This window comes from Medicago sativa, chromosome 4, assembly GCF_051527215.1.
Source record: "Medicago sativa cultivar Bolivia chromosome 4, Bolivia_mono, whole genome shotgun sequence".
Lineage (NCBI taxonomy): Eukaryota > Viridiplantae > Streptophyta > Magnoliopsida > Fabales > Fabaceae > Medicago > Medicago sativa.
In genome coordinates this window covers 57,739,883-57,755,055 of record NC_140752.1, presented here as the reverse complement: position 1 = coordinate 57,755,055, position 15,173 = coordinate 57,739,883, and the positions used below count along the sequence as shown (strand labels likewise).

General features: G+C 34.3%; 3 protein-coding genes across 4 annotated transcripts; 2 read left to right on the top strand and 1 right to left on the bottom strand.

Moving 5' to 3' along the window:
* Positions 1-3,587: 3,587 nt before the first annotated feature.
* Positions 3,588-4,172, bottom strand: LOC146930164 (uncharacterized). Its single transcript, XM_085707502.1, has one exon. It carries the CDS (start codon positions 4,170-4,172, stop codon positions 3,588-3,590), a length of 585 nt encoding a protein of 194 aa, XP_085563628.1.
* Positions 4,173-5,750: 1,578 nt separating this feature from the next.
* On the top strand, positions 5,751-8,343 carry LOC146930163 (Ribosomal protein L24e family protein). 2 transcript variants are annotated; one of them, XM_085701783.1, is made up of 5 exons: positions 5,751-5,815; positions 5,953-6,038; positions 7,547-7,660; positions 7,761-7,897; positions 7,992-8,343. In XM_085701783.1, the coding sequence occupies exons 2-5, from the start codon at positions 5,958-5,960 to the stop codon at positions 8,146-8,148; spliced, it is 489 nt and encodes a 162-aa protein (XP_085557909.1). In that variant the 5' UTR covers positions 5,751-5,815; positions 5,953-5,957; the 3' UTR covers positions 8,149-8,343. The 2 variants fall into 2 exon arrangements, with proteins under 2 accessions (XP_085557909.1, XP_085557908.1); XM_085701782.1 differs by having other exon boundaries at positions 5,929-6,038.
* An 865-nt stretch (positions 8,344-9,208) lies between these two features.
* On the top strand, positions 9,209-14,939 carry LOC146930162 (putative 2-carboxy-D-arabinitol-1-phosphatase). Its single transcript, XM_085701781.1, has 9 exons — positions 9,209-9,574; positions 10,506-10,611; positions 11,323-11,539; positions 11,639-11,757; positions 12,071-12,157; positions 12,972-13,025; positions 13,099-13,197; positions 13,588-13,695; positions 14,463-14,939. The coding sequence occupies exons 1-9, from the start codon at positions 9,225-9,227 to the stop codon at positions 14,835-14,837; spliced, it is 1,515 nt and encodes a 504-aa protein (XP_085557907.1). The 5' UTR covers positions 9,209-9,224; the 3' UTR covers positions 14,838-14,939.
* The last annotated feature ends 234 nt before the right edge of the window (positions 14,940-15,173 follow it).

The window sequence follows — 15,173 nt, the reverse complement described above, 5'->3', positions numbered from 1 at the left end:
GTACTGCCTTATTTAACCATTGTGGATGCTCTAACAACCTTTTTCATAAAAACATAAAATATAAAAAAATTATGATAGATAAAGTTATTAATTAAAATAAAAAATATTGAGACACTATAGTTCAAAACGAACTTGCTCTACCCCAAAACAACTAAATATATGCTTAGACCACACAATTAGTCGTAACGTGGCACATCCATCACTAAAAAATGTGAGCCTATAGTACTGCAAGGTGTGTTGGCAAATGAATAAGAGGGAACTATATCAAATCACCAACATAAAAGCTACTTTATCCGCCAATTTGCTGCAGAGTAATGACCATAGGAGGACTACGAGAAGTTGGGCTTGTGTGCTGTGTACACGTTAAAGAAGCCTAACGGAAATACTGTTATTCACTCAAGCAAAATTACACCCTTAGAGCATCGTAATAGAGACATCTGTTTTTGGATACTTAAATGAATCATATATATAAACATTGTGTTAGATTATGCTATATGTTATATGTATTTTAGTTTTTGTATTTTTAATTTTATGTAGTATTAATTAATGTTGTATTATGTTATTTTCAAAAAATAGTTGTACTTTTTTTTTTGAGAGAAGTTGTACTTTGTTATCTATACTCCCTCCGTCCCGCATTACTTGACCTATTTTGAAAAAATATTTGTCCCACAATACTTGACCTTCTCAAATTTTTAAGCATAATTTGACAAGTTTACCCCTTGTAAAGGCTTTCTGTTGTCTCCATATAAAAAAGTGTATCAGTTGCAAAAAATGTAAAAAAAAACTGAAAAAAAAAGAGCAAGTCTCGTAACTTCCACTAGCTTGACAGCAAATAACCAATAATATTGTATCTCATAATTAAGCATGTCTAGCATGCAAATATTAACCAATGACAATGAAATGCAAAACGGCTCTTCTAGGAATACGATCAGAGATTGCAAAAATAAATAGTGTTGGAAATACTCATCCCATTCATAATCTTTGCAAAAAATACTCATCACACAAAGTAAGAAATACTTATGTCAACTGAACTAGAGATAGATAGTGCTGGAAATGAAGATCATGAATACTTTGGAGAAGAAATAGTGGAAGACTCTTTGGATTTGGATATGGATATTGAAGAAGATAATGAAGATTTGGAAGAAGAGTTTGTGGAAGACTCTTTAGATTTAAATTACCATCTAATTTAATCTTGGGTTATATATGTTTTTGCTCACTATAAATATATCAATTTTTCATTTTAGTCCCTCTAAAATTTTCTTTGACTTTTAGTTTGTATAAAATTTTCAATTACCACTTTTGGTCCTTACTTTTAAGTCAACTCATATTCCACTTTGTGTTTTTTAATGAAATTGTGCATAAATGTGTACAATATTATAAACATCTCTCCCAAAAAAATAGAAATTTTTAACAAAATATGAATTAAATATTAATTTTAAATGGCCATAAATGTAAAAAATCATATTTAATTCATGTTTTGTTAATTTTTTTTTTGGACCGATTCTTATAATTTTATAAACTTTCCAGCAAGAAGATTCTCGCAGAATGAAAGTTAGTCTTAATAAGATTATCATAGATAAGAATTTTAGTTCTTAAGAAGATTCTCACATAAAGGAAGTTAGTCTTAGTAAGATTATCAAAGATAAGAATCTAAGTTATTCAGAAGATTCTCACAGAACGGAAGTTAGTCTCAGTAAGATTATCATATATAAGAATCTAAGTTGCTAAGAAGATTCTCACAGAACGGAAGTTAGTCTTGGTAAGATTATCATAGATAACAATCTTAGTTCTTAAGAAGATACTCATAAGACGGAAGTAGTTTAGTAAGATTATCAAGCAATCCATTCAGAAACTCACCTAAACGACAAACGATATCAAACAAAATCATTCCCACTGTTGCATATGACTTGATTGAACTAAGAATGAACCGAGAACATGGATTTCACCGATCGAAATCATGGAGATAAGTTGATCCGACAAACCATCCTTTCAAAAACCTAGTAATCAACATGAAATTACGTTTGTTTGTCGACTAAAACTTATCCAAACGATAACAAACAAAATTGTTCCAACCGTTGGATGTGACCTAATTGAACTTAGAATGAATCAGGAACTCGAATTTCGACGATCACAATCTTAAAGACAAGCGATCTAACAAACCATCCCTTTAGAAATCTATTCAACATGGAAGACTTCTTAAGAGCGAAGATTATTACCTCTGTCAATCCTAGTAAGACTAACTTCCATTCTATCCACTCCTAGTCCCGAAAAAGATTTCCATTTTTACTTTTGGTCTCTCCTTTAAAGTAAACTCATATGTAGGCTTCATGTTTCTGGATGGAATTTTGCATAAAAGTTTATAAATTCTTAGTTGGAAACAACTCCAAATCAAAAAAATCAGACACACACAAAAATGATAAAATTTAAAAGAGAAAATAATATTGTCACATCACTTAATATCGTTTCTCTTTAAATTTTTATCTTTCATGTATATGTGTCAATATAAATTTTATATAGGCTTGTGTCTATGTAAGATTTTCTATATATAAAAACCCATAATAAAATGAATTAAATTATTTTTTTTATTTGATCACTATTCAAATATGGCGACAACAGTTAAATACAATCAAAATCCTAAAAAAGTAAATATGTATGCGTGGTGCGGTTGGTTATGTATGTTGCTTGTTGTGCTATAGATATCTAGTTTGAGCTATGATGGTTCTCTGAAAGTTTTTTTTCGCCAATTTTTTATTAGTCTTCTTCTTCACCCTTTATTAGTCTTCTTCTTCGCCCGTCATCTTCAAAACGGGGTTTTACGACCCATGATCCGATCCAATTGGATCACGCACGTTACACAATGAAATTCAACGATTTTTACGTAGTTTTGATCGGATTTGATAGACAAAGAGAAAGCACATACTTTCTGGGTACTCGCCGATGTCAACGTATTCTGCATTTTACCGGCGATCGTATGAATGTTGATTGCACGTATGTATGCTTGCTTCATCAATCACCTTTAAAAATCAATTGTGATTTAAAAATTGATTCCAACAGAGACGTAAGTTATTGTGATTGCACGTATGTATGCTTGCAAATCTAAGTTTTCCAACGAAGACATCACGTTGTTTTGTTCTGGGATTTACAAATAATTTTTCCAACAATGCCAAAAATACCCTTTGTTAATTTTTGTGAGAGAAAATATCTTATAACTTTTCATTAATAATCAAAATTGAAATACAAAGAGGTGCAACATTAAAAATTTGGGGACTAGCTAAAAATGTGGCCTCTCGAGCAAGTGTATGAGTGACCTCATTCGCTTGTCTCCGACTAAACTCTACCTTAGTGTTTTCAAAATAAGTAACACAATTTCTTCGACATTCCTCCACTATTGCTCCAAACTCAGATATATCATTACTACCTTTTTTAAAGTAATCTACAACCTTCTTTGCATCCATCTCAAAATCCACATTTGTTAGTTGTAGTTTGCGCACCCAACGGATAACATGTGAAAGTCCCAAGGCTTCACCAACTTTTGATGAACAAACATGATTTGTCCACACTGTTTTTGCTCTTATGAAATTTCCAGCTTAATCTCTAATGCAAAAGCCAAATCCTACGCGGTTTAAAGTATCCGAAAACGACGCATCCACATTACATTTAAGCCTGCCAAGACCGGGTTTCTTCCACTGAATTTGTCCATGTTGCCTAGCTCCATTTGCACTTGCTGCCATCTGTTCTGTTGTGTTCGATACAACAACTAGCCCGCCCTGCAACTTCTTACCATTCGCAACTCTCCAATTAGCCAACAACTGCCTAGCACGCTCCAATATAGCTGTTGTTGTCTCTGTAACATTCTGCCATAACCTTAGATTGTGATTTTTCCACAAACTCCACACAACCGTTGCAAACAACTCAACTTGACCATGTGACAAATCTTGCAGCAACGCAAAAGTGATTTCAGCCGCTATGTTATTTCGTAGCATCACCGAATTCACCTTGCTTAAGAGCAAACTATCCTGCCAAACCTTCCTTGCTCGCGGACAATCAAACAACACATGACTCACATCCTCATAGCTTTCTTCACACATAACACACATGGAAGAACAATTTACCCCTTTATCCAATAACCTCGCCTGTGTCGATAAACATCCCCTACAAACTCTCCATATCATATTTTTAATCTTCGGAGGGACTTTAAGCTTCCAAATACTAGACCAATTCCCCGGACGATTCAAATGAGAATTATCTGCTATACTTTCCATACACAATCTATATGCACTTCTAACAGAGTAATGCCCATTTTTCTCAACTCTCCAAACCAATTTGTCCTCTTCAACTTGACGAAAAAGAGGAGTCCTAAGAATTTCCTAAACAATTTCTTTATCAAAATAATAATTAATTATATTATTGTTCCGACGATTATTATTATGATCAATGAGATAATGCACTCTTGTTTGCTGAATTACCTCGATTGATTGTCTTACACTCGAGATGCTTCCTCCATTCCTTAGCTAAGGCGCGTCAAAAATTGGAATATTTATGCCATTCATAATTTTCCATCGAACACCTTCACGGACCACTCGTCTAGCACTAAAAATACTACGCTACACAAAGCTCGGATTATGTCCTATCTTCGCATCAAGGTAATCATTACGAGGGAAGTAAAGAGCTTTAAATAATTTTGTAACCAAACATTCCGGTTGAGTTTGAAATTTCCATCCCTGCTTCGCTAGCATCGGCAGGTTGAAAACCGTTAAATCTCTAAAACCCATCCCTCCTTTAAAAAATACCCTTTGTTAATTGTGATTTAAAAATTAATTGTATTTTTTAAATCAATATATATGTTAAAAAATTAGAATCCTAGGAGGTGACAATAGAATAGTTGTAAATACATCCAATGGTTCACATCTATTTTGCAAACAAAAAGAAAGTTTAAGTCTCCTACGGTAGACCTAAAGTGGTCGCACACCGTAGCCTTTGTCTGAATTAAATCACATGAGTATTTTGGTAAGTTTCTATGAGAGAGCAATTTTTTTTTTGGTGGTGGCAAGAGTTTGAACCCCAAACCTTGCATATTGTATGCATTGTCCATACCAACTGAGTTAAGCTCACGAGAGAGCAATTCTCTTAATACTGAATGATGTTAGATAGATTGAGTTGTCTTTTTTTTTTTTTTTTGAATGACAAATATATAAATAGAGGAATGATATTTTGACATTCAATTTTCAACAACTTTTTAGGGACCACCTTTTTTCTCCATTCTTATTGGACAATAACAATAGAGAGAAAAAGTAAGAGAGAGAATAAAAGTATAATGAGAGTATGAAAGAGAGTTGTCACAAAAGTTGTAGAAAATTGGTTGTCAAAATATCATTCCTCATATAAATAGATAGATAAACGAAAGAGGAGTGATATTTTGACAACCAAAATCAAACAACTTTAATGACAACTTTTTTTTCTCTCTTCTTATTGGACAATAACAATAGAAAGAGAAAAAGGAAGAGAGAGAATAAAAGTATAATGTGAGTATGAGAGAGAAAGTTGTCACAAAAGTTGTTTAAAAGTGGTTGTCAAAATATCATTTCTCTAAACGAAAACCGTACAAAATACAGGTGCAACTTTAAAATATTATTAGAAAAGAAAATAATTTTTTTTAAGGAAAAAAAGAAAATAATTAAAAAAAATAGCTTAGATTAGAATTATATATTGAGGCGAACCATATATAACCCCTCAGTTGTTCTCGTAACCCTAACATAAGTGGCGGCCACACCGCCCCGACATTAGGGTTTATCATCATCTCCTCCTCATTCCTCAGGTTCATCTTCCCTTCTTCACCAATCTCTTCAATTTATCACCATTACTCAACGATTATACAATCCATCATCGTTAATTTTCCATTTAATCGAATTTTAACTTTGAATTTTGTAGTGAAAGTGTTGATTTAGTTTGAAGGCAAAATGAGATTAGAGAAGTGTTGGTTCTGTTCTTCTACTGTATATCCTGGTCATGGGATCCAGTTTGTTCGTAATGATGCTAAGGTAAATTATTTCTAGATTTTGTTATAGCTCTTGTTGAATTGGTTGATTTTGATTGAAATTTTTGAAAACTAATAGCGGTGATAGATAGATATAGCATAGTGAATTTCGATGAATTAAGGATCTGTTTGGATTGGCTTATATGTGAGAGAACTTTTGAAAACAGCTTATGACATTTTTCATAAGTTTTTTTTCTGCTGATTTTTTAGAAGTTTTATTCTCCAAGATAACTTATGAAAACAGCTTATTGCATATGTAAAAGTAATTTAACTCAATTTTATCATTTGCTATAAAAATTAAAAATAGCTTATATAAGCTTATTCATATTTTGCTATAAGCTGCAAATAAGTTGTTTATCCAAACAGGCCCTAAGTATGAAAACCACTACATTATGCTAATTTTGTTATTAGGGCGATAGTGGCCATTATTCCAGTTTATTTAGCTAGCTGATGTTAGCGTGTAGAAGGCGCGAAAGAACAAAATTTTAGGGTTTTATCACGAAGAGTTAGCATCTGAGCTCCAGATGACCTATTTTGCTCATTTATGAATCGGCATATGTATAACTTTCAATACATAATCTTTGCTTTGTTTCCATTTATTTATGTATACGCAACATGGCCTTTTATATATAATTGACTTGGGGCCTGTTTGGAATGACTTATTTGAGTTTTTGTACTAGTATTGGCGTAGTTTTGTGAGAAGGTTTGGGAGAACTTATGAAAACACCATATGAAAATTTTCACAAGCCTTTTTCAACTCATTTTGAAAAGTTCTCTAATATAGCTTGTAAAAATAGCTTATATCATATACGAAAACAACTTAACTTCATTTTATCTTTTTCTCTAAAACTAGCTCATGTAAGCCTGTGCTATAAGCTGCAAAAAAGTTGTTTATCCAAATAGGCCTTAATACTTCAATTGCTATGCTGCTTTTGCTATTTGCCTGTAGCACTATCTACTATTTCATGCAGCTGATTTTTTTGCATTCTGCTATTTTTCTGCGATCCACTGTTAACAGCACTGTATTTAAATGATGCTTTAGTAGCTATTCACTCTCTACAGGTTCTTTCTTCGGTCATAGTTTTGAAGTTTTGTGAAACTAGGTACCCCTGAATCGTCAGCCCTGACATGAAATCTTTGTCCTAACTGCCTACCCAAACAATCTGGATCACAAAATATGTAATCTGTTATAGACATTATAAATGTGTGCTGTAATTTGAGATTTTAGTGTCCTTGCTCGAGAATTTAGAGATTTAGATGGGCTTTTTTTTAGATATCTCTAATCTCTGTTACTTTTCCAAATCTCCAAATCACCTTATCACTCCAATCTAGATGGGCTTACTTGCCTGACTTGTGTCGCAGGATCAAATTGGGAGCTTAGATCGCCTGTTTAGTTTATTGATTATCCTTATTTATCTTTTATATGTAAATGGCAGGCTCCGTGTGTATGTTTTCATAGCTACACTTCACACTACATGTGGTTATAGTGTCTCACAACTGTTCTTTTTGTAGATTTTTAGATTTTGTAGATCTAAGTGCCACAAGAACTTCAAAATGAAGAGGAATCCTCGGAAAGTAAAATGGACCAAGGCATATAGGCGGGTGCACGGAAAGGACATGACACAGGTAAACAAGACTTCCTTTCCCTTAATTTCCTTGTCTCATTATTGTGTTGTTTACTCTCTTGGTTTGATGAAGCTTAACACTTTTTACGTGTTTGTTTTAGGACTCAACCTTTGAGTTTGAGAGAAAACGCAACAGACCTGAGAGATACGACAGGAATCTTACTGAGGAAGTCCTCAAGGCCATTCCAAAGATTGCTAAGATCCAAGCCAGCAGGGGTGAATCACACTACGCTAACAGGTTATTCTCTTACTCGACTTTTATTCTTAATCCCAAAGCTTTAGTATAAGTTTTTTTCTTTTTGTTCTGTATTCTGACATTTAATCTCCCATAGGATGAGCGGCAAGAAGCAGAAGGTGCAGAAGGAAGCGGCTAAAGAGTATGAGCAGAGCATCCATCTACTTAAAGCTCCATCTGCTGTGCTTGCGCCGGAGAAGATCAAGGTGGCGGTTTCCCAACAAGCAGAGGAGAATCGTGTCATGGAAGAGTGATATCCATGCTGCATCCTCCTTGATTAGGCTTAAGTTACAAGTTTATTTGTTTCCCATCAGTAATGTGAAAGATGAATTTTTGAAAGAGTTTTGGCCTTTGAGAATTACGTTAGTGATGTTGTTTTTTGTTTTTGGATAATGATTTAATGTTATGTGAGATAGTGAACTATTATATGAAACACAGATGTTGCCTAAGATGAAGTCTCCTTGGACGTCTTGAATCTATCGCGAGTATACTCGCATTGCATGTTATCTTATGTCGTTAAGAAATTTCTGGGTACTTGCCACTTCATTTTCATTTGGAATAAGGTTGAAAATAGAGGAAAGTTAAAGAACAACTTGTTTAGACATGCTATCTTTAGTGTGGTTCTTTTCTGTCTACCACATTTTTCTTTTCAGACATACCACTATCTTTAATGTTCCCAAAGCCACATTTTTTTTTTTCATATACGAACATTGAACATTGCTCAAGGGATGCAAAGTTCAATTCCACTCTGTTCAATGGAGGTTCAATTCCACTCTGGTCATAATAATGTTGTTAAAAATCTATCACTCGTATCACAATAATTGTTCTTTCTGTAAAAAAAATTTGTCTCAAAATGACCATTATTTTTTTTGCACTAAATACCTTTTTTCCTCTTTTATTATTATTACCAAACTAATTGATCTTGGAACATTTTTTTACTGAAGTTTATGTTAAAAGATGAAAAGTTGGTTGGGCACGTTAATATACAAAATATATTTTATCTTTCACAAGTGTTTTAATGACTATTATTGTTTCGACAATAAAAAAAAAAAACTTATATATACCTCATTAACTAACTAATCAATTAATCAAATAAATAATGTATTTATCTAATCAATTAATCAAATATTAATGTATTTATCTTTGACGTTTATAATTGCTGGCTGTTTGATATAACACGTGTTTTTGGCTTGATATTCTCCCTCCAAGCAGGACGATATGGAAGCAAGGTCAGCCATACAAACATACAAACAAAATCAACAAAAATGAAAAAAAGTGAGTCATCAAAACTCCCAACTCCAAGTAGTGAGTGACAGTTGCACAGTAAGTAATGGTTTTAGTAACAAGACCTTTTTGTTCCTCTTCTTTACATGTTCCCTTTGATCATCATTTCCATTCTACAAAGACATACTCAACCCGATTCATCATCGTTCGATGTACTCAGAGCAGTGTTCAGGAGATAGCAGAGAATGTAGAGTTATTGGGAAACTCAGTCTTGTTTCCTCCATTGAAAGTGGCAAAGAGAGTGGTGCTTGTGAGGCATGGACAGAGTACATGGAATGCTGAAGGGAGGATTCAAGGTAGTTCTGATTTTTCTGTTCTTACTAACAAAGGTGAGTCTCAGGCTGAGACTTCTAGGCAAATGCTTCTCGAAGACAACTTTGATGCCTGTTTCTCCAGGTCTGTCTATCTGTCTATTCATCCATCTATCTGTATGTAAATGTTTGAATGTCTATATTAACTTGATTATGCGCTTATATCATAAACATGTATCATATATTTTCACGTACAAGCTATTAATATAACAAAATATAAAATAAAGTCAAATTGTTTTTCATAGAAGTTAAAAATGTTGTATGGAATAGAGTGTTGGATGGTGAAGAACTAATACAAGAATAAGATAAGCGTAACGGAGATGATGATGTTGTGATGAATGTGTGGTAAGTCTAGACGAGATATATATGATTAGAAATGACAACATTAGAGAGAGAGAGAGAGTTGGGGTAGCACATATAGTAGAAAATATGGTGGAAACTAGGGTTATGTGGTTTGGGCATGTAGAAAGAATACCTGTAGATGCTGTTGTAAGGAGAGTAGATCAGATGAAGGATTAGTCAAATCACTAGAGGCAGATGTAGATCCATAAAAACTATAAAAGAAACTACTAAGAAAGATCTAGAGATTGACGAGTTAGATTGAAATATGGTATATGATAGAACATTATGGTGTCATTTGATCCATGCAGCCGATCCCACTTAGTGGGATAAGGCTTGGTTGTTGTTGTTGTAAAAGCTGTTTATATAAACTATTATGAAGAGCTTATGTAAATAAGCTGAAAAAGCTTATGAAAATGTCATAAGTTGTTTCTACAAGCTCGCCCAAATAGCTTCACACATGTCTATGCCAACAGATAACAACTGAACAATATCCTTCTAATAACATGTGATTAAATTCCGATCTACTGTTTTCTGCAAATGTACAATCTTGCAGGAGGTTTTTTTCTAGTTTCTCTCTTAATCCAACATTCAGTATTCTTCATTGTTTATTGGTTGTCAATCCCATGTCATTGATTTCGTGTTTTTGTTTGTTTGTTTGTTCTTCTTTCATTTAGTCCTTTGGCACGATCAAAGAAAACCGCTGAAATCATTTGGGGATCTCGCCAACAACAAATTATTCCTGAGTATGACCTAAGGGAAATCGATTTGTACTCCTTTCAAGTAAGTTTCAGTTTGATCAATTTCACTAAAGCTTCGTAAACTCGGCTTTCCTTGTAAAATTATTTTATTGATTTGATCCTTGAGAGTTCAAATTTCCATTACTTTTGTCTTTATTTACATAACTTAAATATAAACACAGGAGCTTAAATACTTATATTCAATAAGCTATTAGGCATTTCCTTATATATATACATATTGAAAAGCGATTGAAGTCCTCAACACTTATTTCACTGTAAGAATAGAACCTGGGTTAGATCAGAATCGAGGAGAGCACACGAGATAACTTTCGCTTATGCTGTTCTTTGAACTATTTTCAGTAGCTTACTGAAATAAGCTAAAATCAACACGTCATTAAGTTATTTGTATGAAGTGTTTTAAATACATACACAAGTGCTTATGTCATGAGGTAAATTCAAATATGCCAGTCCAAATACTTCCTAAGTCTTGCTCACACATTATTCACTTCTATGATTTGGATATGCATAGGTGGAGTTGTAAAAATTTCACATAGGTTGACAATGGGTTAAATGAAGAAAATATAAGTATGGAGACCCATGTATCCAATGCTTTACGGTTTTTGATCAGAACTTGGTGTCAGTTCATTTTCGTGGTCTTTCACTTCAGTCCATTGATTAGAGCTCCACCCCGTTCTCTCTTAGGGACTATTTATGATGTGGTGTGACATACGTTGTTTTTGTTCTTGTGCTTTAGGGTTTGTTGAAGGAAGAGGGAAAAGCGAGATTTGGTGCAGCTTTTCATCAATGGCAGGTGGATGCTGTGAACTTCGTCATTGATGATCATTATCCTGTGAGAGAGTTGTGGGATCGTGCTAGAAGCTGCTGGACTAAAATCCTAGCTCATGATAGCAGGTCTGTTCTTGTGGTTGCTCACAATGCTGTTAATCAGGCTCTTGTTGCCACAGCAATTGGTACCTGTTTCTCCCTCTAAGGAAATTTTGATGATCTAAAGGTTGGAATTTTGTCCATTTGAATTATGTGCTTACGATCACTGCATTCTAAACAACCAGGTTTGGAGGCAGATTACTTTAGAACTTTACTTCAGAGCAATTGTGGTGTAAGTGTGCTTGATTTCACCCCAAGACCGGATGGTGGCTCTCCCCATATTTGCCTTAATCGCTTAAATCAGGTATAGAGTACCTTTACTGGGTGGAATGTGTGAAAATGCGGCTGCAATTGCGATTGTGATGCTGTTGTCGAGACCTCTAAAACCGTTATGCTGCAGCCACAATTGCGATTGCAGACCATAATTTAAAACTATGGATGTAGGGCTTGGCCTTATTATCCCTTTTACAGCTTCAGATTATAAGCTGATGTGAATTTCTGCACCTGTAGATTGTTTTATTTATCCCCTCTTTCTGAAATAAATATCGCTTAACTATTTTCGCAATGTGGACATCGGTTTAGGCTTTCCTTTAAATAGAGTCGAACTATTAATGCAGACGCCTGGTTCACCTGTTGCCGGAGGTAGAGAAGCAAGTAAGCGGATTGTACTTGTTTGCAACGGATCTACTCAAGGAAATACAGAGGTAAGAAGAAATGGCTAAAATGTATTATATAAGGTCATGTAGGAGGCCTATGCATTATCCACACTATGAGCTTGAATGGCTCTTGCATGATGGACTATGCTATGAAGCCCAGATGCTTCAAAATTAACAAAGTATCAATGTCTGACATGTATCCGACATCGATACGTATGTACCCAAAAAGTATGCAATAAATTATTTTTAAAAGTATTTCCACCAATAGTTCTAAGATACATCTTAGATACTTCTCACTAACTAAAAACATAATTCTCATCTGGATACTAACTAAAAACATAATTCTCATCTGGATACAATATGTAACTATCTGTGTGTTTGGAACCATGGACAATTGAGCTTTTAAACGTGCACTCAGTGTGAAGTTATGTCTAGAAGCTTCATGTTAACACATGGTGAAAAGATTGCAAACTTGAAGACAAATATGCTATGCCTGCTTCTTGTGATCCATTCCTCACAACTCACAAGTAAATAATTGTGATCATCTTATAGTGACTATTGATATGTTTGTGTATTAATTAGAAAAAACCAATTAGCAATGTGAATGTTCTTTACAAACATTGTGCATTTATCTTGAACAATTTTTGTTAATATTTGGGGTGTGTTGTATCATGGTTTTCTAAGTTTCCTGTCCATGTTGTGTCTGGGCTTCTTAGGCTATGTTAGATAATCACTCACACGCGTTCACCCAACAACGTAAGCTTTTGGAATTGGTTTATTCACGGCAGAAAGATTCTAAAAGTTTTATTTCAGATGCGGTTCTTCATGTTAGGTTTCTAAACGAACTACCTTATTATAACAGGACGGTGTTCTTTTTGCTGGTGATCAACCATTGAACATGCTTGGTGTTATACAGGTATTGATCCATTTATCAGAAATAAGTGGAAATGAAAGAAGTTATCTCATCTGACCTTTTTCATGTATAACAGTCTCAAAAATCTGCAGAGCTACTTCTTGATTTGAAAGTGAGTTCCGTAATTAGCAGTCCTAACAAATCTTCTATTGAGACAGCCATGACCATATCCCAGGTAAGCTCACTTTTGCTACTTTTCACTTTGTTCCATCATGCTAAATCGTTAGTCCTGTCATGCCGACAAACTACTATTTCCTATGTTAATCTATTAGTTGCAAACATGATTTAAATTGCATTTGCGGTTACACTACGAACATTTATATTGCGGTAAATGTGGCCACAATTTTGGTTGTGTTGCTGTTGCGGAGACCTCTAAAATCATTATATTGTGGCCGTGATTGTGGACCGCAGTTTAAAACTTGCAAGTATTTTTTGCATCTGCTTCTGAAAAGACTCTTATTTTGACATACCTATTAAAATTTATACTTGAACCAGTGAATTTGGGTTTTCTATATTTTTCCTCACTATTCTTCTAGTCTAATTAAACTGTTAGACATGATTTTAGGTACAAGAGGCTGCAGATTGTTTGGGTGCTGACTGTGTGCCACGCTATGTTGAGACGAAGCAGAAGGAGGATCTTGATATTGAAACTATATTTAAACACTCCAAAAAGGCAAGTAACTTACAGTTTAGATGTGTCTGTATATGCCTTGAGGCACGATTTGTCTCTCACAAACTATTTGATTTTAGGAATGAAATTGAAGACTACTAATTAATCGAGTATTTCATGTATAGGATTGATCTTGACCAAGCAATGGTCATAAGAATTTTCCAAATACCAATTGAAAATGTGATAAAAAACGCTCAACAGTATTGAAATGTAGAAGAAAACACGTGGTCATGTCAATGTTCTAAGAAACATAGTTACCAGTATCTTACTATACATATGTGCCGTATCTCAATTCTATCCAAATCAATATGAATCTGTAGCGTGTATCTACGTTGAACATGAATCTCATCTTGAATCTTGATTCACTATGATGAATCATGATTCCGTTTAATGAATCACTAGCTAAACTTGGTGTAGCCAGCCACTTTTTTTGTCAACTTTCGATTAATGACCAGAATCTTGATTTTTTTTAGACGAGTAGAAGATATATTAGTATATAGGTTTTCTATTCCGATTCTTTTTACTTAAATGTTGTATTTTTATTTTAATTTATCTTAAAATTAATAGTAAGATTCACTATTTAGAACATAGGTCTTTCGATTCACAACTAGAATCTCGATTTGAACCTACCAAGAAATATTTAACTAGGAAAAAGTTTCAATTAGTCTTAGGTGCTGTTAGTTGCTTCTAATTTTGATTTTCGAGATCCACTTATCTCTACACTTCTTAAAGGTTTATTGTTTACTCTAAACTTTTCTCATATATTGCAGGATGTATCCAGTTTTCCTCCATTTCAGCCTGGATGGTTAAATAAAGTTGAAGATGAATTCAGAACAGCATTATGGGATCAATCTGGAAAAGCCTGGCAATCCCTTTTGGATGAAATATCCGATGAATCTATATCAGGAGACGTCGTCGTTACAGTTTGTCATCCTGCGATTCACATAGGACTAATGGCGCACTGCCTTAACTTGACCGTGGAATGGTTGGAATCATTTCATCTTGATGCAGGGAGCGTTAGCGTCCTCGACTTCCCCGATGGCCCTAAGGGAAGAGGCGTAATCAGGTGCATAAATTATACTGCACACTTGGGAAGATGGTCCATCCCTATTACAAGACCAACAGAGGATGCTGAAGAGTTTTAACTGTAAATTTATGATTCTGAAATGACACTCAACAATCAGTTGTAAATGTATGATTTGAGATGTGATAGTGAAACCGAAATCTTTCAGCGTATGTGACCTAAATGCATTCGTTTTTCTCCTTCAAAGATTAAAATATACCCCTTCAAGACCTCGTTTCTTGTTGCGTTTGTAAAAGCGTATCTTATTACGTAAGAAATTATGTAATTGTTTGAAAGAGCATATAAAAATAACGGATGATATGTGTATAAGTGCTCGCTTGGAACCACGGCATATTTGCTCTAGACGTGCGTCTGCCAAGAAGCTACATATTGTGGCTTCTCCATTTTCCCATCTAAA

Bases quoted from the DNA above. Each gene is read 5' to 3' on its own strand.
- LOC146930164 (XM_085707502.1), bottom strand. From the start codon at position 4,172: ATGATATGGAGAGTTTGTAGGGGATGTTTATCGACACAGGCGAGGTTA.
- LOC146930162 (XM_085701781.1), top strand. From the start codon at position 9,225: ATGGTTTTAGTAACAAGACCTTTTTGTTCCTCTTCTTTACATGTTCCC. The intron at 12,158-12,971 runs GTAAGAAGAAAT...TTATTATAACAG, and splicing joins CTACTCAAGGAAATACAGAG to GACGGTGTTCTTTTTGCTGG. The intron at 13,026-13,098 runs GTATTGATCCAT...CATGTATAACAG, and splicing joins ACATGCTTGGTGTTATACAG to TCTCAAAAATCTGCAGAGCT.
- LOC146930163 (XM_085701783.1), top strand. From the start codon at position 5,958: ATGAGATTAGAGAAGTGTTGGTTCTGTTCTTCTACTGTATATCCTGGT. The intron at 7,661-7,760 runs GTAAACAAGACT...TGTTTGTTTTAG, and splicing joins ACGGAAAGGACATGACACAG to GACTCAACCTTTGAGTTTGA. The intron at 7,898-7,991 runs GTTATTCTCTTA...AATCTCCCATAG, and splicing joins GAATCACACTACGCTAACAG to GATGAGCGGCAAGAAGCAGA.